Consider the following 26,636-nt stretch of genomic DNA (forward strand, 5'->3'; position numbering starts at 1 on the left):
CTGTGGGTATCGTCATATGGCAATTTGGTAGACATCGTCCAACCCTACTTGGTAGCTACTGATGTCCGGCCAAGATTATCTGATAATATGAGGGTTTTACAGATCCGGTCTTTAACCTCGCAAACTGGTCTGGGAAGATTGTCCTTGTGTGCGTGATGCAACCAGATTTTAAAACTCCTGTAGCCTGAACCCAGCTTAAGCTGCTTTACCGTACAGACATGAGGGTTGTATCAAGCTACTCGCTTAACTCTCTGCAGAAATGCTAATGAATGCGTCTCCCACATCTCAAACTATTCCTTAAAGAAGAACAATAAAAATTGCACAGTGATTTCGCTCTGGGCGATGATCGGACTTATGATATGCATCTGCACTTTACCAACTCTTTACAGTGAGTAATGTTGTTGGCCTTCTATTATTTTGACCACCCCCTGTAACAAGTATAGGCTATATTAATAACAGTTTATTAATTTGAACGGGTAAAGCATGCATTACATCTAGTCAAAGTAGCAAGATGTTAAACAGTTATGTTAGATCTTTATTCCTGAAGAGATTGGGTATCATACAATGTCTTTGATGCATTTAGAGAAAACCAGATTTCATGGCATGGATTCAGTAAACAGAATGAATATGGGGCTGTGGTAGACCCTGTGGCTATATAAAGATTATAGTCATTATAATATTATTGCTTTCATCACAGAGGAGGGAGATTATGGGCCCTTAAGACAAAGGTTATGATTTCCTTACAGGCCCACCTCTAAATCTAACCAGTAACACCTAAGTTGAAATTCTAATGGAGTGTTTTGTACGACCACACAGGCCTACTGTAGATTAAGTTGATTCTGTTATATAATGAAACAAAGTGATTGCACAGTACTGAACTACTGCTCTAAGCAGTTAATTAATGAAAAAAAAATGCCCATAAATGCTTCCTAATGTCACCGGGCATTAAATAGTGATTGCTTTGTGCTTATCAAGTACAAGTATTGACTCTTTCAACTTAAGTGTTACTTTAATAAGCAAGTGAAAATTGCGTAGCATTGTGCCCAGTTTAGACGGGTCATATGATGCCAGTAATGCATTTTCCAACGTAAAATGCATCATCTAGCAACATATTCTGTATTTGATCAACTAATAAATTCATAAAATCGCACATGGTAAAATAGTCTATATATGAAATACCAAAAATCCAGCTGTGAACAAACATGAAAATGGAAACAAGGTAATATAGTTAAGGCTAAACATCTTTGTCTATTACCTTTGTATAGCTAAGTCAATAAGAGGAGCATGCAATCAACATAACATTGCCACAATTTTACATTAAACAACAAAAGCAATCAACTCAAAACAAATGTATGTGCCTTTCGCCACCACAAATTAGAACCATGTAATGTCGGTTTTCCACGTGGTAAATCATATGGCTTTGTGCAATTTTTCCACTGTCAGTAAATTCACTAATGAAATCGTTTTTGTAAAATAATATATCAATAAATGTCATGCCAGAAATTATTGAGATTCTGTTCTACATGCGCTGTTTCTTACATGCCAGATTGTGCTAATTTTACATCATCCTAAAAAAAGAAACAAAAAACAAAAAAAAAGAAAAAAGAAAAAGAAAAAAAAAAATTCAGAGGTCTTTCGTCATCGCATGTACACTTACATCCAGGGACAAATGTGCTCAATTCCATCACCCTACTTTATATAAGGTATTTGTGCACATATTCTACATTTCTTTTAATATAAGAATATTGTCCATTAATAAAGTAGGAATAGTACAAGGACTTCAGGTAGGGAAATAAAGGTGGATGACAGAAGTTAAAATATGTTGCCTGCTTTATGTAAAGCGATCTGAATTCATCTTTCTGAGTTTGGGTGGCAGGTGTCCGTCCATCCTGCCCCCTCCTCCCCCCGCCAGTCGCTGCAGCTTGGGAGGTAAGTCTGCCACTGACTTACTCATGGGCTCTGTGTTGATCTTGGAGGCCTTACCAGCCTGCTTATCATCAGAGACGCCAGGAACAGAGCTGATTCGCTGCAGCTTCATGGGCAGATCTCCAAAGCTGTAAGTCATCTCTGACGTGGTGGAGCTCATCCTTAGAAGCTTCTTGGGCAGGCCGTCCCGCCCTGTGATCTTCTGGAGCTTGGTGGGCAGCTTGGTGGTGCTGTCATTGTCCTCCAGGGTCTCCAGGCAGTCCAAAGAGCTGTTCTTCTCCCCGCTGTTGCACAGGGACGGAGCCATGAGGGGCGAGGAGAGGAGCAGGGCCTCCTCCTGCTCCTTCACGCTGTATGGAGGAGTGGGCACCTCGAATGTGGCGTGGAACTGAGAGTAGTCCACCTTAAAGAAGCCCTCCTCCAAGGAGATAACCGGGAAGAAGCGGTGTCCCCACAGAACCTCGTCCTCGGTGTATGACGTCCTCGCTTGGCAGGTCATCCCTGTCGAAGTGGGGAAAAAAAACACACACACAAAAATTAAAGGTGTAATATGTAAGAAATTGCAGATAGCAAGCTGGAACCCAAGACGGTTTAATAAATAGGTTGAAATCTTATTTAATACAGAGTCTGTGGTTGAAACGAGTCGTTGCACCCTGCCTTCTCCTCCCCAGACTCAAAGAAGGTCAGGCAGGCTGCAAAAACACTGCAGGAGCACATGATGAACGCAACATCATAACTTTACAATATAAAGCGATGACGAGTCCTAAACTGTACATTGATCAGCTGTTAATAACTGTCAACTGTCTGTCAGTGTAAAGTTACGTCCGTTATCGTCCACTGCTCTGAAAATACACACTCTGGAGTTGAAGTTCAGTGACTGCCAGCTGGACTCCATTAATATCCACTCGTCTTATTAACAGACACTTACTCATTTGATGAAAAATTGGCATTAATTTTAACTCAAATAAACATAGAAATAGAACAGAAATTTCAAAGGAAGACATCACAGCTGTTTCCTTCAAACTTGCTAAACACAACATTCAGCCTCATTAGACGGCAGCAAACAACTACTTGCAATGTAAAGACAGCGTGGACTAATGGCTTTCTGAGCAGAGAATGACGTCACACTACCTGTAATTTTACTGTTATTCAGTCATCTCTGTTTAGCTGCGAAGGCCGTGTGTGCATGTTTCTGCATGTGCATGTTTGTGCATGTTTGTGTGCGTGTTCATGCATGCAGGTCCCTCATGGTCTTCCCTGCCTCTGCAGCAACATGGCAACCTGGTGAGTAACATCTTGGATCAGCACTGCTTAGTTAGTTAAGGTTAGGGTTAGGGTTGACTGAGATGGTCGCGTCCAGAAGGGAAACCTAGATTTGTTAAACTATTGCGAGATTTGCACATGTTTGTTCATTGTGCACGTTGTACAAGCTAATTATTTTTGTATGCTTTGTTTAAGATCTGGGTAGGTTTAGGGACAGAAAACTCTTGGTTAGGGAAACATCATATTTTGGATTATTAAAATTATCATTCTCAAGAGATCTTTCATGAATTTGGGGTTCCTTTCTAGACACGAGAGCCAAGAGAGCAGTCGTCTGGTAACTGAAATATTTCTGACAACATTTTAATGTGGTAACATCATCTTGATCCATATTTATTTAGCACTGCCTACAGTATGACAGTTTGATCTGAGTTTCGTGAGCAGTTTGTGTTCAGACTGAGTAAATGAAGCATGCATTGGTTTGGGTCTGAGATGATGGTGGTCTACTGCTGCCTGTCAAACACATAAAAAATAACACAAGCTGCAGGCCAGCACAGAAATTTAAAGAGGACACTGCGGCTGTAGCATTGTTGTGAGAGAAGCGAGTTTTTCAACTGAGCATCTTTGCTTAACCTCAAATGACATATCATGGTTACTTTATGATTCAGAACAGTAAATACATTACGCATTTCTCCTTTAATGTTGACGCTTCAATAATTATGGCAAATTGTTTGCCATTGTGGTGCCACAGCTCAGCACAGCAGAGACTAACATTTTAGGATGAAATGTTTTATGACTCCAGTATTAAACAGCAGAGCCCTGATTTAATTATATGCTTGGCACCGCTCCATAAGAATCAACAATACGGCATTCACCAGGACTCTTGCCATTTTCAGATCACAAAGCAAACAAACAAAAGTGCCTCAATAAATAAGTACTTACTGTATTACAGAGCCAGCTGCCTAAATAAAAAGCTTAATTGATTTTTCAGTTTCTAAACATGATGTTTACGAGCAATTTCCAGCCTAACTTGAGAAGTAATTAAAAGTACAGCTGAATTATTATTATTAGCTGTGTGTGTGTTTTATAGTGTTTTATAATTATTTGCAGGTTTTTTTTTTTTTTATAATTGGTAATGCACAATTTTTCACACTGAGCTTACTTTTTCCTTCATCAACATGCAGCTCGCACCCAAAATGCTCTAATGCAACTAAAATACTTCATACAATACAGTCAATTCTTCTGCCAGAACACTGACAACATTTCTCAGCCAACAGTAACACTTTGTCACTCGTTACACAATGACCTAAAAAAAGACACTGCAAACAACAGGTAGCATAACAATTAGTGTCACTATTTCCTTTGCAGTAGCTTTCATTTATTCATTTATGTATTTAGCTTAAACCAGACTCCATTACAGCAAAAATACGCATATTTCTTTATAGCATGGATCGTGCTACCTTACAGAACATGTCAGAGAACTGCTGCAGTTTGCTTCAGTACTTGGGTGCAGATTTGATGGGAGATGCAGGGGACACGTCCCTCTCAATATTTATTGGTGTTTTTACAGAGAGCTCAGACAAATCCTACTGATTCTACCTTTAAAAACCCTCTGAGATTAGCTGGAAAATGCATCGTGACAAAGCTGAAAATGGTGCTGTTTTTTTGTTTGACTTTTTACAGAAAAATGGTTCTCACAGGACAACGATGCAACAAATATAATATGGTCTTATAGAATACAATGCATTGCAGTTCATACCCATCTATAGCTGTACAACAGTAGCAGCAGTAATATTAATCAAAAAGTATAATTTGTATAATAGAGAGAAATACTTTTATTTGAATGCAGGACTTTTACTTGCAGTGGAGTATTCTGACTGTGTGGTGTTAGTTGAACTATCTGAAGGATCTGAATACTTCTACCACCAGTGCATATTCACTATAGATGCATGTATATGATAGCCACAGATACAGAAATACAAAAGTAACAGTCAAGCTGTCGTTTGCATTTGGCCACAGGTTCTCATTTTATGTCTCTTGTTTTACACCTGGAAAGAATATTTTTGATGTCTGATGTCCATCCCTGATAATCTTCTGCAGACATGTCCAGACATCCAATGATCACTGCATCCAAGAAGGACCTTTTGTGACTGGTGGTCATAAACTTTCCACCTTTCCACCTTCCCATGAGGAAAAGAATTCCACTAAAGCAGAGGTGTCAAATGTATGGCCTGTGGGCCAGAACCAGACTGCCAAAGGGCCTAATCTGGCCCACTGTTTGACTTTAAGTACAAAAAAATTGGTTTAGCTTCAACAAATGGTTTGAGAAAATTCAGAAACCTTTTTAAGCATGGAAAAAACTGCATCATCTGTAAAAGACTTGGATAGGGGAGGGGCTGGCTGATGGGACACAATAAGGTCATTCCAGGACTCACAACACTGAGCCCTCTTCTCTGTATCCTTAGAACATCTTTTTTTTTTGTCTTTTATGCCTTTAATTTAACAGGACAGTGGAAGATATGACAGGAAAGGAGGAGAGAGAGTCGGGGAATGACATACAGCAAGGTGCCGTAGGCGGGAGTCAAACCCATGGCTGCTGCAGAGGACTCACAGCCTCAGTGCATGGGGCAAATGCTTTACCAACTGAGCTACCAGGCCACCATCCTTGCAATATCTTATTGTCATTATTGTGTGTCTGCTTATTGTCAAAAACCTTTAATAAAATTTAAATAAAGAAAAGTCAGAATACATTTTTTTTTTTTTAAATTGCAGAGCAGGCATTAGACCAGTCCAGACCAGAATACAGCTTCTCAGAAAAAGCAACAAATTCTCACTGAAGACTGAAGATATTGAACATTGTGCAAAATACTGTCAATCAGCAGCTACAGTACAAAATAATCAGTATCAGACTTTTATCTTAGAGCAGTTTTGGTCGAACCCTGTTGCAGAGGCACTGCCAAAACTGTTTTAACTTCCACTTTAGTTGGTGCGGTGTGGTGATGCAGAACTGCTACACAGAAGTGTAAATGTACGGCAAATCTTTAGATCTCATCGAGTTATTCAAATCATAAAAAGTAAGATACTATATTGTTGTTAAGTTCGAAAATACATAAATGCTTGGTGTGTTTGTGGATCCAGTATAATATGGTAAATTGTAATGTAATGACAGGAGACTGAATGGGGAAAAACTATACAAAGGGGCATTTATATATGCCTTTATTTAGATAGGGCAGTTGAAGACATGGCAAGACAGGAGGAGAGAGAGGAGTTGGGGATGATACGCAGCAAAAAGGTTGCAGGCGGAAGCCAAAGTCACGCCAGCTGCCGAGCACCCACAGGCCCAGCACATGGGGCAAAAACTTCTACTGAGCTACTCAGCCACCCAAAACTGAAACAATTGCTGAAATTGATCATCTAGGACATATCAGGCTGTTCATCAAGGATGGTTCGTTAATAGTGTAAATTTTCAGAATGCGCTTTTACTTCTTTACACTAAAGAAGGGAAAACATGGAGGTTTTTATTTATAGGTTAATAGGCAATGGTTTAACTGGTCCAGCCCACTTGGGATCGAACTGGGCTGTATGTGGCCCATGAGCTAAAAAGCGTTTGACACCTCTGCTCTGTGGGGTTGAGGAACAGAGAGTAAGGGGGAAGGAGAAGTGACACCATACTGAGACAAGCTGTAAACCAGTCTGTGACTAGAAGAGAACAGTGAAATACCACATTGTGTCATACAATCACAAAACGTTCTGGATTATTCTTCCTTCTGGAGTCTTTCATAGAGGACATCAAGGAATGAAAACAGACATTCAGTGCTGTTTGCCCCAATTAAAAATTCATGCAACGCATTTTTATTTTCTTAGTTCTTTATAGATGTAGAAGAATTTAGCAAGTTTAAATATGAAGGAGCAATATGTAACACCATTGTTATAGTTTCACAAGGTGGACCCAAATGCAGACGACGCAAGATGGAGAGCAGTTCAAAAAGGGTTTAATTAAAATGAAACAACAAAACATGAAGTGCAGGGAGGTCAAAAATCCAGAGTCCAACGAAACAGAATCCAAAAAGGCAAACTCAAAAACAAACCAGGGGAAAAAACACAAATGAATCACAGGACGCAGGCTGACATACAAGAAGAACAAGCAAAAAAACAAGCACAAACTGACAAAGACAATCAGGAACACAGGGACTAAATAGGGAGAACTAATGAGAGACAGGAGGGTAAACAGGTGAAACACATCACAATCAAAAAGGGCGGGAAAAAGAACAAAGACAGGAAGTAAAGACTGGACACACACACAAGCAAGACTACCAAAATAAAACAGGAAATCAACAAAAATCCAAAACCATGACAACCATAGTGTTCACAAATGAGTACTGCAGGCCAAATAGGGAGTTAGAACCACAGAGAGTATAGGAAATAGTTTGAAATCCTATTAAATATACAGGCTATGGTTGAAGTGAGTTGTCCCCCGACCCCCTCCTCTCCAGACTCGAGGAAGCTCAGGCAGGCTGCAGGAACACTGCAGGAGCGCAAGACGAGCGAAACATTGTAATTTGACAATAAGAAGCGAGGACGAGTCCTCCACTGTGAGTTGATTAGCTGTTTATAACTGTCGATTGTGTCTCAATGTAAAGTTAAACCTGTTATCCTGAAAACAAAAGTCCACTGCTCTGAAAACACACACTCTGGAGTTTGAGTTTAGTGGCTGCTTGTCTCAGACTCCATTAACATATTGCTCAATTTAATCGTTATAAACATTAACGCCTTCTAAAAGATTATTGATGATTTCTCATGACTCATAAACAGACACTAACTCATTTGGCAAACATTCTGCATTAATTTGAACTCTAATAAATGTGAAACGGGCAAACAAAAACAGACGGTCCGGACAGGAGTAGAAATATCAAAGGAAAACATGCTGGCTGTAGCGTGCCGGAGAAGCCAGCACTTCAGTTTAGCCTGTTTGCTTAATCATAATCATGGTCATTTTATGATTTAGTTCAGTAAAAATATTTTTCTCATTTAACTGTTTTTATAGTAGCATATAACCATGCAAACTGGAATGTAAATACACTGAGTTTTGCTACTGGTTGATGTCCGTTTATTCAGAAATCATCACAAGGAACTGGCAATGCACTTGTCACAGAGTAAATTATATATAAATACATTGTTTTAAAATATTTTCTTGTTTTTTTTTTCCCCCCAGAGTTAAAGCTGACCAAAGACAGACAACAACCAGCATTAAATGCATTTGATGGAGAAAAAAATAATGCTTGTCTCAGTAAGTAGAAAAAGTAGTAAAAAAAAAAACAAAACCCAGTGCCTCTCCTCAGCACCTCTTATGCTACTTAACAGTTCAGTCCACACCTTAAGCTTAGCTAGTAGCTACAAAAGATAGAGGATTAAGATAATCAAATTGCAGGAGAGGCAAACCCACAGGAGGAACGGCTGCAGGCAGAGGTTTCAGGAGGTCGAGCTCACACTAAAAATTCTTAAGAGCTTTCTGACACAATAAAGGGAATCCAATTTAATCCAAAACACAAAAAAGTAACATTAGGAATCTGTTACATAACATTGTTCAGCTTGAGAAAAGCCTAAATGAGCGTGACAATTTAGTTAAAAGCGTTAAATTCTGTCATTTAGAGATTACAAATTAAAAACAAAATATCCTGTTTTGCACGTTCTGTGTTTGTGTGTGTACCCGTAACTGTGCTCGAGATAGAAGATTATGATACACTTTGAATAAATTTTCGCTCACAGGGGACTCTGAATTAAATCCCTGCTTAAAAACTCCCCTCACGTCCTCAGAAACAAATTAATGCAATTAGCAAAATCACGAGGTTTGAATTAATGAACAACAACAGTTTTTTTCATGCAAAGTTATTGGATGCTTATTAGTGATTACTCATCACCATTATTCAGCAGCTGCTATCATAGCTGCCTGTGCCTGTATCATACTACACTGCTTACAGCAAATCCCTATCCATCTCAGCATAGTTAACTGTAAAAACAACTTTCATTTCTTCAAGTGAGCATAAAAATTCTATAATTAGGTCAAACAAAACATATAAATTGGTTATATCAGTCCGGAAAGCCCTCATTTTAGCACAGAGGAATGGTGGGGGGCACTCATGTTAAGGCTTGTTGAAATCCATTAGGAAATCAGCGACTGCAGTAGGTTGTTATCACATGTTTTAATTACCAGCTTAATATTGTTCTAGCAGCGACAGTTGGGTCCAAACTAAGACGAAGCACTCAGTCACACTGAGACGCTGAACCGCCGCTGATTGCGAGGATGTCATCACCGCAACTAGAGGCATCTGTGATTCCGCCCGATTCCCAAGGTCATAAAATAATTCACTGATAACAGCTCTGTACACAATCGCAGATGTGCGAGAGCATGAACATCAAGTGCGTTTGGGGTATTCAAAGTATTACTTCTGCACTATTGCTTCAGAGTCCCGGAGCCTTTGGGCATATGGAACTGAGCTGCAGTGAATAAAGCGGGCAAAGCTAATGAGAACTTTAGGGCCAAAGCGATTGAGAGTTAAGTGTGAATGGAAATCTTATTTGTGAGCCTTTTGAGCTGCCTCCAGTCAAAACATAGTCACCATTTGATCATCAGCAGGCTTACACATACTGATTCTGGTGTAAAGTGCTTCCCGTTTGGGTTTTGTACCAACTAATCACCACCAGAAGTCAGCCGGACTCGCTTTATTGAATAGTATAGTCAATGCTGCTGTGTTAAGGGGTCAACCATACAGTAAATACAAGACTAAAACATCAAAAGCAACATCAGTGCTTTCTGATTTCCCTTTTTTCTGTCATATATAATGTTACAATCAGGCTTTGGCAGTAATGGATCACATGTAACGCGGTTTACGTAATGAGGGTGTAAAAAATAGGTAACTGTAATCCCTTAAAGTTACGAGAAAAACGGGGATTATTAACTGGATTACAATTTTAAAATACATTTTAAAATATATATATAAAAAATAAATATTTCACCATTGCAACACTTTAAATCTCACAATGTCATTTCTGATCTCAGTGAAACCAGCTACTCTTACGGCTATCAGGTCATTATCCTGACCTTTAGTGCTTCACTGGGTGGCTTTTTTAAAAATATTTTGGCTTCAAATCAGAAAAGAGGAACAAAATCACAGACAGTGATAGTTCTGCCTTCAGCGCTGAAAATACTGTCATCATCCAAGAAACTCAACATCTAATTTAAATAAACATTTACAGGAAAGACCAACCGCTAATGTTAGCTGACCAACTGCTAACCTTAGCTACACAGATGTTAGCTTCTAATATTAGGTACACACACACCAACCACTAATGTCAGCACAGTACAACCGCTAACGTTATCCTCACTGACCAACTGCTAGCGTTAGCTATAAAGACCAACTGCTTAGCTTAGTTACACAGACCAACTTCTAATATTAGGTACACACACCAACCGTTAATTTTAGCTACACAGATCAACTGCTAATGTTAGCTATGCAGTACAACCACCAATGTTATCTACACTGACCAACCACTAACACTGGCAACACAGACCAACTGTTAACCTTAGCTGTACAGACAACCGCTAGCCTTAGCTACACAGACCAACTTCTTATTCTAATGTTAGCTACAGTTAGCTAGCTAACTTGTCAACACCGCTACTGAAAAATGTTTTGGGGCTATATAGCTGGTGATGCTGGTGGCCAGAATAGTGCATGGGAATAGGTTTATGTCAGTTGACTTTAAGTTTGAGTGTTAAGTGTGAATATCATACTTAACAAAGTACATTTAAAAGTGCTAATTACTGATATAGCTGGTTGAACAATGAACCAAACAACAAGCATTCTATTAGGCTCAACAATTTAACCACATCTGGTACTAAGGTAATCCAAAAGTGATGGAAAGTAATCAAGTTACATTACTTTAATATTGTGATACTAAGTAATTAGTAATTGTGTCAGAATACGTTTTGAAAGTAACCTTCACAACAAAGTTTCAAATCGTCATTCTTTTTCTACCTTTCACATTGCGGTGACATCGGCTCGACACAGATTTCTTTACTGGTCATCTGTTCCACATGCAGCATGCAAAGTACAGCCTGTTTAAGTTATTCGACCGCTCTCCTCAGGACGGCTATCCAAGTTTTTGGAGGTTGTTGAGTACAGTATTTCTCGCAGAAAGTGCTTTGTTGGTTGCTAACAAAACGAAAAATATTTTCTGGATGTCTTCCAGCTGCTCTGCCTCAACTCTCTCAGTTTCCTGACGGACAGATAGCTTTACTTGTTGCTAAAGTGGGTTCTCACTACTACTAACTATAGCTGCCTTTAGCAGAGCCATCTAATGGACAGCTAGCTATATGGACAACTGAGCTAACTAGCACTACAGCTAGCAGCAGTAAATTAGCTGCTAACAATGAGTAAAGCTGTCTGTCCATCAGGCAACTCCATAAATCACAGAAAGTACTATGCTATGCCCACCAGTAGATGCTGCAAGTTGATAAGGTGTACTAGCTATTTTAACAAGGCGTTATAGATGCTCTTGTTGCGATAATGACTGCACTTCACACCTGGTGAAGTCATGACACATTAAATCCAGTTCTATAGTTTCTCTCTGCCATTGTCAAGTTAACTGTTGATGTAAACAATAATAACTAGCATAGTATTCATGTTCACTTGCTATCACAAGTGAATACAACAAAGCATTTTTGTCCCAAGACATGGAAAGAAAAGTCACAATATGCTTATGCCTACAGCATAATGTTTTTCAACCCAAGTCATGTCTCCTTTGTGGAGGACTAATCGCCACGAGAAGTCAGCCGTACCTACTTTATTGAATAGTACAGTCGATGCCGCGGTGTTAACTGGACACCAATACAGTAAATACAGGACTAAAACATCAATAGCAACATCACTGGTGCATGATAGGAAAAAAAAGGTTGGAACAAGTAAAATGAAATGGTGCTGGAGGCAAAAGGTTGCTACAGTAATACACAAGTAGACCCAAATAGCTTCATGTTACATCTATTAATAATGCTCTATTGTTCCTGCAGATGGTATATGAGTTACTGTAAGACCTCTGTCTCTGGAAACCCACGAACCCTGCAGGCCTGGGGGCTGAACCTGCTTCCCCTCCTCTAGAGACACTTAATACATGTACACACACACACACACACACACACACACACACACACACACACACACACACACACACACAAATCTCTCTGATGTGGATGGTCTAATCAACTGTACCCTCCTTTAAAGCCAAACAATGCTATCTTTGCACTAGACTTAATCATGGTCATTAATATACATTTAATTTCCATACATTATTCAAGGATGGATGCCCGAGCCAGGCGTAATTATAGACACGGTTGCATCACATATGTACAATTGTGTTGCTAAAGACCAGCTGTTCTGCAACACCCACACTCATATGGCACGCGGTATTAACAGGCACGGCGATGGGAATGCACCGTGTGCCTCGACTTTCACCGAGGCCACGACACAGCTCGGTTTGTGATGGAAATGTGCACATTATGTAAAAGAATACATTAGACAGGGACCTCAAGATCATAACAGAGTACAGTTACAACGGCTAAAAATAGCACAAGTGTGAAATAATAACACCTGATTTCGAAATTTTCTACAGTTATTGAATATAATTCCTAAAAATAGGATTCCAGTCAAATGAGAATACCCATGTCGGTGTGTATTTCGTATTACTGGTAAAGGCTTATGTAACTCTAAAAAACACGCCTGCCCGGGACTCAGTGTTTCTATGGAAACAAAACTGTAGGAATGTGTGCATGCGACAGCCATAAACCTTTTCACTGCTGAGTTTGGTCAAAAGTAACAGTGACAACACAAAACAAAAGTGTCTCTCTTGGATCACGACAGAAAACATCCAAACAGGCTCAAAAAGAATTTTCCACTGAGGGCGGGTTCAAATCATCCACACTGGCTCCAGAGTCAGACCAAAATGATTTTACTCTCACTGAAACGTGACCTTTTACCACACAAAACCCCCGGATCAGAGTGCCTTTGTTTTGTTAGGGTGCGTAAATCATATATTTTGGTGACTTCTCATCAGCAAAGGCCGGGGCTCATATTACAAATGTCATCTTTATCAGAGTAAAAGGGCATTTTTCTCTTCCTCTATCATCTATCACTCTTACACTATATTGCAGTGTTTTATATCTGTGTCATCCTCATGGCACCACACTCTGTCTCATATGAGCATCGTGTCATAAACACACACACTGCAGGGTATTAAAAAAAAAAAAAAAAAAGCCCCATCCTTTGTCTGTTGCTGTTTGCTGCTGGGAACATGCAACTGTAGGACATCACATCTGTAAGAAAGAAACATCCCAGATGTGTGCTGTGCAGTGTTGTCACAGGCAGTTAAGAGTGTTGGTAACATCAGTTAACGGACACAGCAGGCTACGTCAAAAATGTGTTGTACACATTACTATATTCTGTACTAAGTGCACCTGTTTGAATTTTTATTTTGGCTTTGTCTGATATAATAGAGAGCATAGGTCTTTAACAGGGGGTCTCTGACCCCTGGGGGTTATTATTTGACTTTTTTCATCACTGTTTAAGAAGAAAAATGTGATCTATTTACTGTAACACCTCATAAAATGACCATGACATGACATCACTAATTAAGGAAACATGCTAAGTTGAAATACTCACTTATCTCACAACAAAGTTGAACCTTTTCTCACATAGCAGCAAGTTCAGTAGTTTTAGGTTTTGGACTGTTTGCTGTAGAAAAAAATACTAATTGAATATGGTACCCTGGGTTCTAGACATTTGTAGCATGCATTTTTTAACTTTTATGACATTTTATGAATCGATCAGGAAACTGAAAGCAGTGTAGCCTGAGGACATCAGAGGACAAACCAGATATTTTTTTTCCATTATAAAATAAAATCCAGTTTCACAAAATCAGTACATAAATAGAAAAGTTGTTCAGCATGTCAAGCAAAAAGTTCTTTGTTGGTTGTGAATGAAAGATAAATATCTTCTGAATGTCCTCCAGCTGGTCTGTCTCAACTCTCTGTGATTTACGAGGATGGACGGACAGCTTTACTTGTTGTTGGAGTTGCTGTCACACTCACTGTAGCTCCCATTAGTAGAGTCAGTTAATAGGACAGCTACCTGCATGGCCAACTGAGATAACTAGCACTATACTTAGCAGCAGTTAGAAGCTAAATTAGCTGCTGTAGCAACAAGTAAAGCTATCTGTCCATCAGGAAACTCCATAAATTACCAAAAGTTGAGGCAGCACAGCTGGAGAGCATTAAAGGGAAAACCTGATTTTTTTTCCCCCAATAAAATATAATCCAGTTTTATATAACCAGTATATAAAGTTATAGTTGATAGTCCTCTCTGTGGTCATTCATTTTTTTTTATCCCCAGTAGGGATATATGTTATCCCTGCTTCTTGTTCTTGTTTGCAGTGTGGATTTATTTTTTAACTTTTATGAGCTAAATAAAAAAAAGTTCACAGAGAAAGTAAAATTAAATTTAATTTATGATGAAAACAATCTTGTTACAGCCCTAATCAGAATAAACCCCAGAAAAACAAATCAACAAATAATCAGATTCATTTGTTCTTCAACTCATGAACAGAAAAAAATACAGTTAATCCATATTAGCTCTATCTGGGGTAAAGAGCGGGGGGGCAGAAGAAACCAGGAGGAAAAAAACATCACTGGAATCGATGAGGAGACAATTCCTCATTCAGCCCATTAGGAGACAAATTTGTAACTCTGTGGATCCATTACACTTCTAATTTCAGTAAATGGTTATCTGTTCCCCTCTGTGATTCAGTATAAGCCAATACCAATACATTTCAAGAATGGCCCTTCTAAATAAAACACAGCACACTAAGAGATCCTGTAGCACCCCTCTGGTTCTTTTACCAGTATTATATATGTTTCATGGTCAATAAACACGGTTGTGTGTTTTACATCAACTTACTGGTTCTTATGTTTCACAATGAAAAAAAAAAATCTTTGGGTGGATAATGGTTCTGCAAATTAAAAAATAACTACTCTGTCCTTCATGTTAGCAGCCTTATCAATATGAGAGGGTACTCAGTTAAAATCATTAGCTGTTATCAGTCCCTGTGTTTCAAAATAATCAATCAATGTAAGAGACGGAGGAAGTGTCAGAGACCTTTTCTCAAGGAAAAGTAGATATTCCACAAGGGACAAATAATTACTTACAGGTGGAAGTCCGCAAAAAAACAAAAAAACAAAAAACAAACATGAAACGAAAATCGATCTGAAGTCATGGCCCATATTCAGCGTGCCCCGTTGGACGTAACTTTGGAAAAAATATGAACGGTAGTCAGTGGCGGGAGACAAATTATTTTATATGTAAATTTTAATACATAATTTTTCCAAGTCGAGAAAGTCACAGGTTGTTGTGGGTTTCTCGTAGGTTAGTTTGTTCTTGAGGGGAACTGCTCTGTAAATTACATCTCTATTCATCATCAGCACCAACATCACTGTCCCTTGCACACGTTATCTTACCTGAAGTGTTTTATCCAACCACTCCTGGTCCGTTAACGAGCAAGACCTGTTGTTCTGTCTCTACATCCTGGTCCAAAAATACACAGGCATCGTAGCTTTTGACGTTGAATACGTGACTTCTGGGTGTGCAGTCTTTCTACATTTCTCCACAGTCTGATACTTCCAACAGTTTTATGACATGTAAAGTTATGTTTTAAATTGCCAAACATAATATGTGTAATTTGTGACACAATTCCAACAGGATTAAAAAATAATTTGTCTCTTGCCATTGATTACAGATCAGAATTTTTCCAAAGTAAGGCCCCGTGGTGGTCCATCAGAAGGGTCATATCTTCACCTCTCTATTTGCTTCTCCATGTTTACGTTTCCTGCATAAACAGGAAGCCAACAGCGCTGAATGGGCATTAACGCAACACTCTGTAGCCATTCAGCTACAGATGTTAACGTTAACCAGCTGACTCTTCCTGGACTGAGAGCTCTCAGCGAACAGGGCAAGACAAGAACAGAACACCACCTCTAAGACTGATTGAAGTCTGGCGACAGGGAATACTGCACAACGGTGGTTTTCTTGTCAGGATCGGCTCCTGGCAGGCCGATGCTGAGTAAGCTAACTTAGCTGCAGTTAGCAGCAACAAGCAAAGCTATCAGGATACTCAAGAAAGCATTTGGAAACTGGGATAAGTTGAAGATTGATTAACTGATGGATATCATGAAATGTGTTGGGTATAGCTTATGTAATCACGCATCATATTTTGTCATATTTAGATTTTTCAAAATTTCATTTTTTTAATGTTAAACAGGTTTGAAAAACTTCACCTCGAAGCTGCACTTACCGATACTTTTATATTGAAAATTAATCTTACAAATGACTATGTGTAATGGGAGAAAGGTTGCATGTTGTGACCAACAAGAAGTTACTGTGTCTGCAGTTTCCCTCAATCTAGAGGGTTTTACCATCTTACAGGTCATTATTTTGTTTTTATGGCTGACAACTTTACTATTTTGATTCACTCTCACTGCTCTCATGGGCATCATTTCCAGCAGCAGCAGAAATGAAAAAGCTCTGATAAACCCATTGTAGACTATCTGTTCAGCACCAAACAGCAGACACACACAGTTAGCAGCTAGCTGGTGAACATAGTTGTGAATATTTAGCACTTTAAGAGCCAGATATTTCTCCTCAAGAGCTGATGGAAACATTAAGACCTCAGCAGACCTAAAAAAAGAGACTGAAGAGTGGACTTTGATTCCCCAGGTGGCCAGAAACACGACTTTGAATGAGCATTAATGTTGCTCTGTGTCTGCTGGAGGTATAATTAGCCAACTGTTTGCTAACATGTTTGCTATAACAACTTTACGAGGTGTGAATATGCAAATGTTGTCTCTGCAGCTCGTTCCGCTGCTCTCAAATAGTCAAAAACATAAATTAAGACCACTATAAGTGACAGAAACAAGTGTTAGAGTAAAATGTGCTTAATATAAAACTATTGTTATTGATTGACTGATTTTCATACTTTCAGATAGACCTCTCATTTCACTTTAACATCTACATTTAAAGGTCCAGTTTGTAAGATTTAAGGGGATTTATACACAGACACAGTGTACCTGCGCCACCCAAAGATCAGCTGGCACACTCAAAAATCAGATGTTCAAAACTATCATGGCTATCATGGTATATATATAATAATTATTACTTATTATGAATTATTATTATTGTGTAATTAATTTGAAAATAAATTGTACAAGTAGCTGTTGATCTGTAACGCCAGCAACCGTCATGGAGGATAGCTGTGTAGTAAACAATCCAATGCCTGCAGCTAATGCTAGAATACTCTCGCTGCCAGTTTATCAAAGTAAAAATAGAGCTTGTTGTTTAACTTCTTCAAAAAACCTTGCACTGATGATCGGCTGGACAAGAGGCCTGCAACAGCTGAGGACGATGCGTCTCCATCATCCTCCCTCTCAACAAGGGAGACTTCCTCGGCCAACTCTACAGATCTTTTGGCAGTAGACGGACCTGCATGCCAGCCCAAATTGTGTACAGTCACCCAAACAGTCAGTGGAAAGAGCAGGAATTTTTCAGCTAAATGGTATGACCAGTACAGTAGGCTAGAAGATAGCGTTAAAATGGACACTGTATTCTGCCAAACTTGCCTTCACCTAAACATGGATGCAGTGAAAATTAGATGTGACTTGACTTGTTTTCTGGCTATGCTAGTGGCTTGTATGCCAATTAATGAAATCTAAAGGTGAACTTAAGAATTAAAATCAAATTATGGACAAATAAGTGTCTTGATATGCTGCACAACACAGTTTTGAAGTATTTTTTAAAGCAGCAAAGCAAAAAAAAAAATATAGTAAACATCTTAAGACAAGCACCTTAAATGCACCATAATATATTAAAGTAGAAAGGCAAGATAATTAGAAAATAAAATATAATTTGGCACATTGCAAATAATATATATCAACCTGTATTAGCTGCTGACATCTCCACCTATGAATATGGGATACAGGTTGTGGGATATATGATCTTTTCTGACTGGCCAATCCTCTACAAGTGTGAAATCCCTTTAGAAGCCCCTCATCGCTTAAGTTCACCAGGCAGCTGACTGCTCTCGTGCAGTATGTGATATCCATGTGACAGCATGAGCGGCATTAGAATAATCCTCCGCTGAACCCACAAATTCAAGACAGATATGAAAAAAATGCATCCCATTAAAGGTAAATTTCAGAGGGGAGAAAAGAACAGGAAAAATCAGGGAAGAAACATTTTCTGCATCAACGTGTGCAGGCGTGTTACATCTCAGCAACAACCATGTTTGTCAATGAAATCTCCAGGCATCATCCAAATAGGAAAATCAAATGAAATTTAAAAAAAAATGAATTGGACGCTGGAAATGACTACGCAGCACTGAGATGGGATGCGTGTCTGGAGATTACAGGTGCTCTATCTGCACTGTACAGTGTGTGCAATATTTCACAGAGTCACAGCTGATTCTATTATGGGCTGAAAGGCGGAAAAAAAAGCAAAGACGCAGGAAGTGTCGAGGATAAACTTTGAGATTTAGATGCCCAAAAGCCATCTCAGCTTGAGACTCTAAATAAATGCACTTTTCCTTGATAACACAGAGCTGGCTGCTTCTCTGGTCTAACAAAGTGAAGCAGCCGCAGACTCAGCGGAGTGACAGCAAAGATAAAATGGGTTCTTTGGGGGCTGGAATAGAAAAGCACTGTAAACTCAGAGGCAGGCTGCCAGTGTTTCTTGATAGTAGCTGAAAAAACCTAAGTGGTATTCACAGACTCGGCCGTCTAAAAGAAGCTCATCCAGGTTGTAGAAGCCGGGGGATCATATCCGTTTGGTGCCTGGCTCAGTCAGATTCTCAGCTGCAGATCTGCACTCGACACGCTGAGGACAGGGTGAAGGGGCTGAGACCTGAGAGCAGCAGAGGTCTATTTATTGCAGCTCTGTCAAACCATTTAGGCAGAGACTCAATCTAGATTTTTGAAGAAGAAGGGGGAAAAAAAAAAAAGAAGCAGCGCTATTATATGATTCAACAACCCACAGGCACCAAGCAAATGACACTCAAAATTGACTGCCATGTGGAAATGAAGGTTTATTCAAATGACTTCTCTAGATGAACTCTAACAATACGAGTCACTGAAAAAGGGAAGGTGGGCGTCGAGGAGTTCTTCGCAAACCTCCTATTTAGTGACAAAATCGCAAATAACCTCCCTCTCTCCCACTGCCTTTCTGTCTGTCTCCCTCTTTCACTCAGTCACTCAAATGACCACACACAGACACACACACACACACACACACACACACACACACACACACACACACACACACACACACACACTGACACACGCATGCAAACTCACTCACCAGTGCAGTGCTGTCAGCAAAGTCCCCTGACAGTCTATCACTGCTGTGGAAACAGCTCAAGTGTTATGTATGAGAAAAAATGCTAGCAAAAACAAGCATGAGACTCTGGACGCTGCATACACAGAGCACCAGCACACAACACCGGCCAAGATTCATCCTGATCTCATTGTCGGGCACTCGCTGCGGCCAAGGCTATCCACTAAATGCCTTTGCCGCATCGCTGGATTGTGAGGAACAATAATTAATTCAATTAATTACCGGATTTCTCTTTTGTTTTTTGCAAAACAGAAAGCAGAATTTCCTTTTGTCTTCTTTCTAGGATCTGTGTTGCTATATTTAAAGCCGCTGCGCTGAATGTGTTCATGGAAAAGGTGAAAAAGGAGAATATAATAGTGCAGGGCAGAGTGTTTACAATTCACAGGTCTGAATAGTACGGGCAGGTTTGGGAGGGTTACTTTTAAAATGTTTACATTACATACAATTACTAATTACCTTTTGGATTACTTCAATATAAAATTTGGTGATATTGTGTAGTGTACTATAATGTTTTATGTTTGCTGTTAGGTTTACTAGTTTGTCCAGCTATTCCTTCCTATATTGTGCGCAATTTATTGATTGATTGATTATTTTTAAGGATGCAGTGTGTAAGATTTACAGGGATCTTTTGGCATATGGAATATGGAATATATGGCAGAAATGGAATATAATATTTATAAGAAACATAAGAATAAGAATGATAAAGAAATTTATTAGAATAGTTGTTTTTGTTATCTTAGAATGAGCCATTTCTGTCTACACAGGGAATGGGTCTTCTTTCATGGAGGCTGCCATGTTGTTCTGCCATGTTTCTACAGGAGCCCAGAGAGAACAAACCAAACACGGGCTCTTGAGAGGGACTCTCTTACAAGTTTTGCATTCAACATAATTTCTCCTACAGGCTTGGAAAGGGAAAATGGAGATGAGGTCTTTATAATCTGAAAGCTCACCACTAGACGCCACTAAATTCTACACACTGATCCTTTAAAGACAAAAAAAAGTGGAAATTTCCACCCAGCGAAAGCTTTTTTTCACAATAATGTATTGTTGGTGGTGGTGCTAGTGAGTAGTGTTGTGAGACTTGTGAAGTGTTGGAATGTGTGCACACTGCATATCGTATTTTAAAACTGTAATCCTGTTATTTAATTAAATGTATCTGTAATCTGACTATGCCTTTTTTTAATCTAAAACTGATCCAGTTTGCATAATCCAGTTACATATAATCTGTTACTCTCCAAGCCTGAGTAGCGGCGTCACAATTTCAATATTAAACAAAAAAATCATAATGAGCTTTCAATTTCAAGAATCGAATCAAAAGGCAGCATCAAAGATTCTCCCAGTATTTTTTTCTCATCACTCCTGCCTGCTTTCGGCATCCAGCACATGTCCAAATCAAAAAAACAACCCTTCACAGATGACATAGTGTAGTTTAGCAGCTGTTATGTCGCACTTGATACCACAAAGATACCACGTCTTTTTAAAGAAGAATTTAAAAATGTAAATGACACATGTCAGGGCATAAAATCAATGATCTGTTGATCTTTACAAGTCAAGAGTCGATAACAGTCATGATGAAAAACTGAACTGAAACGTGACCTTAAAGTCTGCGTAAAAAATAGTTGCTGAAGACATGAAAAGGCAGAACTATTACTGAATGGTCCCTCCCAAACACTGTACAATCCCTGTGAACCAACTCATGAACAACTGCCTCCACCTCCACCTCACCCCAACGGTCAGTTATGAATGCGCCAAATGAACTGATAGGTCACCGTCCTCTGGTTCTGGTGTCTTAAACCTCTAAATACAGCTGCTGGATGGAGCGTCCATCTTTCAGCTCACTGTGGTATTTGAGACTCGAGACAGATGAGCAGACACGTCCCCAGCTTTTCACAGCGGAGAAAACTGCCAATTTTTTCCACAAATTTGAGACATAATCTTATATACTTAGTGATTTTTTTAATCATTCAAATTTGGCTGTGTGATTAATGACAAACTCAGAACACATTTATTATTGCTTTACACAGACTTTAAAATTTAAAGTCAAAGTGAATCATGGATTTGGAGAATCGTGACATCCCTGCTGAATAGTCTGGTTATTAGTTGTTTAGCTTTTCACAACTGACTTGTTATTGTGTTCAATGAAATGTTACAAAGGATAGAACAAATTGTACCTATAAAAGAATAAAAATATCTCATTTTGATACAGACACTGCTATTGTGGCCACAAGTCCTGTCTGATCATCTGTTTCTATGGTGACCACCATCAAGTGGTAAAGTGTAGAAAAATGCTCAGCATTCAGTGACCTGTTTTTCACAGTTTGACTTTTCAAAGAGGGAAATAAGTCCCCTCCCTCTGTTAAATACTGTTTTAGTGTGAGATATATTTGTGAGCGAAGCTTCCAGTTGTTTGCATCTCTGAGGTTTTATTCCACCCATACAGCATCACCGGCTGAGCGATGAGAGCAAGGAGGAAGCAAGCTGATGGAGGGAAAAGGCAGGAGAAGAGTACTGCTGTCTGTGGGGGAGGGGAGAGCCTGGATGCTGAGGCAATTGCTTGAGTGTGTGGAGGCTGTTGGAAAGGGAAGGAAGGGAAGGGAATAGGAGCCGGGGCTGCCAACCATCTCCACACAAGGTGGGGTGTCAGGCAGGCTAGAGGAACATATGGCTGTAGGCCATTAACACAGCCAGGAGAGCACATATTACCAAGTGAGGGCAATTCTGAATACGGCTGTAAAGGGAACCAGTTGAGCAAAACGGCAATCAATGGATTTCCTTTAGGCCAAACAACCACTTTTGGTCATATAGGAAAAATCACACTGGGGAAGTGTCCAAACCAACCGGGGCTATGAATGATTTTCTCTTCATTATATACTGAGTGCAGAAATGATCAGAAAACCATTTTCCTTCCATGAAACAGACTGAATGAGTGAGAGCTGTAATCTCACATTGATCTCGGCTATTAAATCTACTTAAGTCATGAAGAGGAGTTACAGCTGAAAGCGGCGAGACAAAAGAGGGTTTTTTAAGCCTTAAGAGATCTCAGACGTAGATGGTGCTAAGGAGAGGTAACTCGCTGTTAAGACCGCGTCCCCATTGTTTTTTTCGAGCTTGTCACTTGAGCTCGAGAGCAGATTATTCCAGCAAACTCGAGCATGTCGGAGTGACAAAAACATTAAGAGACGTCCCAGTGGAGGGTCTTGCTCGAGGAGAACATGTTCATGTGGCAATGCGTTTAGGCCGCAGGATTGATCCACCTGCACTTCGGGGACAGATGCAGCTCCGCCAATCAATGCTGCCAGTGACCACACTGCAACTGCATCACAACCAGCTGTATTTCTTATGGAAATCTAAAGGTAGAATCAGCGGGATTTGTCCGAGCTGTTTGTAATCACACCAGAAAGAGAGATTATTGCTGTGCCTCATTCTCAGGACTTCAAATACTGATGTTTCGGGTTCCCGAGCACAGCAAAATAATGAGAAATATAGGCAGAGGGCAGGGTCTCTGCAGATACAGCCCCCAACACACACTTCTAGTGGGTCATTAGTGATTGAAAGGGATTACATTTCTGAGTCTATACAGTGTTTCTGTAAAGGAAAATGTTGCATATTATGCCTTTAAGATGGCAAAATTCCAGTGCCAAGGTCTTGTTAACTTTCACAGATTTTATTAAACCTTAAAGAAGGCTGTCATGTCAAAACCTTGGTAAATTATCAAAACAAATTTTCAAAACGTGGCTACAATTGTTCTTCCATAACTTTTACTGAGGAGCAATAGAAAGCATCCGGACTGGAAACATCACAAACTGGCATGAGATGTGCACAGTCCAACGCAGGAAAAACTCTACAACTGGTAGTTAAAACTGCCCAGAACATCGCTGGTACCCATCTACTGAGCATCAGTGAAATGAGTTGGAGGAGAGTTGCCTGTACAGAGAGCCCAAAGGATGCTAAAAGAAAATATCCAGCCCAGCCACAGCCTGTTCACCCTGCTGCTGTCTGGCAAGAGATACAGCAGCGTCTTCCTTCAAGCTGTGAGGCTGCTTTATTCATTCTCAGCACTCATACATATAAATTTGTTTGCTGTCCATCTCTAGAATCAGTTCCAATCAATCAATTCAGAGGGAACTATGTCAAAATCTTATTATACATCTTGTTGGAAATTATAAATAAAATGCTCCACCTCCTTGTATTATTACCTTTTTCAGATTTTACAATACTCTGAAAGAGTGTGTCAGTATGTTGGTAAATTATTAAAACAAATTTTTGCACCATGATTAAAATAACTGGTATCCACCTACCAAGTATCAGTGATATCACGGAGGTGAGGTGCCTGCGCAAAGCCCAAGGGATACTGAAAGATAATACCCATCCTAACCACAGCCTGTTCACCCTGCCGCCAACTGGCAAGAGATACAGAAGTATCCACTGCTGTACCACCAAACTGAAGAGCAGCTTCTTCCTTCAGGCAGCAAGACTGCCTCAGCACTCCTCCATGTAATATTGATTTAATTTTTATCTCTTAAACTAATCCGCTGTATGTAATTTTAAATGTTTATTATGAGTCACAAAGCAGGGAACTACATCTAAATCTCACTATACAACCCTACCCTTAAAAACATTTGTTACTGATACCGTTCCCTTGACTTCGATATCAGTTCCTGACAAATACTTTTTTCCAATACCAACTTTATGAAATCCATTTAATCAAAAATCAAAGTACATTTCACATTATGTTGCACTTAAAGGAAAGAAGCTGTTTAAAGAACTGGGCGCAGCTGGAGTAACTGTTTTTACTCTGCAAACCCGGACATCTGGACTACAATGAAGAAACATACAGTTTGAAAATATACAAATATAAATAAATGTCAAAAGTAACATAGTGTCAGAGTGAGACCTTTCTTTAATGCACTAAAGAGCAGTTAGCCCATCTCTGACTGTCAACTTAAGGTGTTTCACGTCCTTTACATTATTACCAGTGCAGAGTACCGGCAGTGACAGGCTTACCAAACCCTAATCATGTTACATAGGTCACATGACATCACACATGTGGTTTACTTTATAAAACAGTCGCTGTTTGTTTAGGTTTAGGCACAAAAACTACTTGGTTAGGAAAAGATTATGGTTTGTGATGTCACTTGCATGACGACGTAACTCAAATTACACACGTAGTTTAGGTGTAGCCATTGAAACTGCTGGGTTTGTGATGGAAGTGACTCAGACGGGACGGAAGTAAATTTTAAGTTACTCTGAACTGTTTGCTTCTTGTCCCACACAGGACAAGAACCCCTGGTCTCCAAGGTGAAAGTCCTGTGTTTGTTTACTGACGGCATTGAGATTTACACCGTAAGTGTTGAAATTTGGTACTGAATGAAGAGACGTTTTTCAATACTTGATAAATTCAGTCGGTGCTGTAAATGTATCAAAGTTCGGTATCCAACTCTACATTGTACAACTCTGTTATATAATGATACATAAATCAGTCTTGTATCTTGTATAAGCTCCTGAACAAAAGGAGACACAATATTATCTCAATTATAGACGTGTCATACTTTGCCCTGGGTGTCCATCCCCCATCTAGACAGGGGTTAATATTGAGGTCTGCAGTTTGTGTTATTAATTACCAAGAACATGTCCCACAACAACACGGGATGTCCATCTCCTGAGACGAAGGCAGCTTAGAGCAGTTCAATTATTCTATTGACGAGAGGACCGAGGCACCGCTGGCGAATGCATTTCTGGCGCTTTCGTCACACAAGTTCATCCCAGGTCTGCCGCCACACCTCCTCTACCAGTGATTTATTGCCATCCAACAGGGACTTGACAAATCCCTAAAGACACAATTACCGTGCTCCCCCTCGGGAAGCCAGCACAGTTCATCTAAAAGGGATAATGAATCCAGGATGTCATAGCTGGTTCGCTGCAATGCCCATTATGTGGAGTTCATCCCTGGTGCAATTACTGTGTGTACAGTAGACAGAAGAGGTAAATCTCACAGATGTGTGGAGAATACCCTTGTTTGTTTATCTAAAATTAGTAATGCTAATTTCTGAGTTATTCGATACAACATGAAAGCTAAATCAAGCTGCCTTCATGCGCAGCATAATCAATAGCTGTTTCAGCAGATGCCAGTATACATGGGGTGGACAAAATATCATGAACACCTTTATAATATAATCAGCTTACACAGCTTTGCAGTTAATCTTTGAAGCTCATAAAGTTCAGTACATTTTTAGACTGTGTGAGATGCTGAATCATCTCTATGGTTATTTTGAGGGTGCAGTTTTTCTTGTTGTTTAATGAAATAAATTGCATTCTAAATATAACCTCTATGTATAGTATAAGCAATACACGATCTACTACAATAAAGGAGAGGCAAAACTATAACAAGTTTCATGATAAACCCCAGTAAAATTCCTAAGGATTAGTATTGTGTTTCATATTTTAATTATATTAAAGCCGTGCAATAAAGCCATAAATGCTGTTTTCATTATGTAACTTTATGAAATGATTTAAGTTTGCGCCTCACTTCTTTTTGAACACTTTCGGCACATTTTAACAACACAATGAAAATGCTGATAACCATGATTTATGATTTTGGTCACTATAGTCGTGATATGAAATTTCCATGCGGTTTCATCTCTGTAACAAACCATAATCAGGAGTCAAACATCAGTTAAACCAACACCTCTCTGACAGTCTGTCTCTTAATGCAATGCAACGTTATGCAACACAAAGTTAGTATTCATTTCAGGACCAGGCTGCATCACATTATGGAGATCTTCATGATATTGTGTCCATTCTTTGCAACTGTATGCACCACAGCTTGTAAAATGAGTGAACCTCTGAAATTATTTTGAATCTATATGCTGCTTTTACTGTTGCAGAAAGAAATATAATCCTGACATGTGTAAAACTCAGAGGTGGAAGCATTCAGATCATTTACTCTGGTAAAAGTAGCAACACAACAAT

General features: G+C 39.4%; 1 protein-coding gene across 1 annotated transcript in view; it reads right to left on the bottom strand.

Moving 5' to 3' along the window:
* Positions 1-445: 445 nt before the first annotated feature.
* kcnj3a (potassium inwardly rectifying channel subfamily J member 3a) overlaps positions 446-26,636 on the bottom strand; it is a 44,522-nt gene continuing 18,331 nt past the window's right edge. The window contains exon 3 of the mRNA XM_084725248.1: positions 446-2,427. Coding sequence (XP_084581374.1) covers positions 1,832-2,427 — 596 coding nt within the window. The 3' untranslated portion in view covers positions 446-1,831. The remainder of the gene's footprint in view (positions 2,428-26,636) is intronic.

The sequence above is a fragment of the Lutjanus erythropterus genome, chromosome 8 (assembly GCF_056507025.1).
Source record: "Lutjanus erythropterus isolate fLutEry1 chromosome 8, fLutEry1.hap2, whole genome shotgun sequence".
Taxonomy (NCBI): Eukaryota; Metazoa; Chordata; class Actinopteri; order Lutjaniformes; family Lutjanidae; genus Lutjanus; species Lutjanus erythropterus.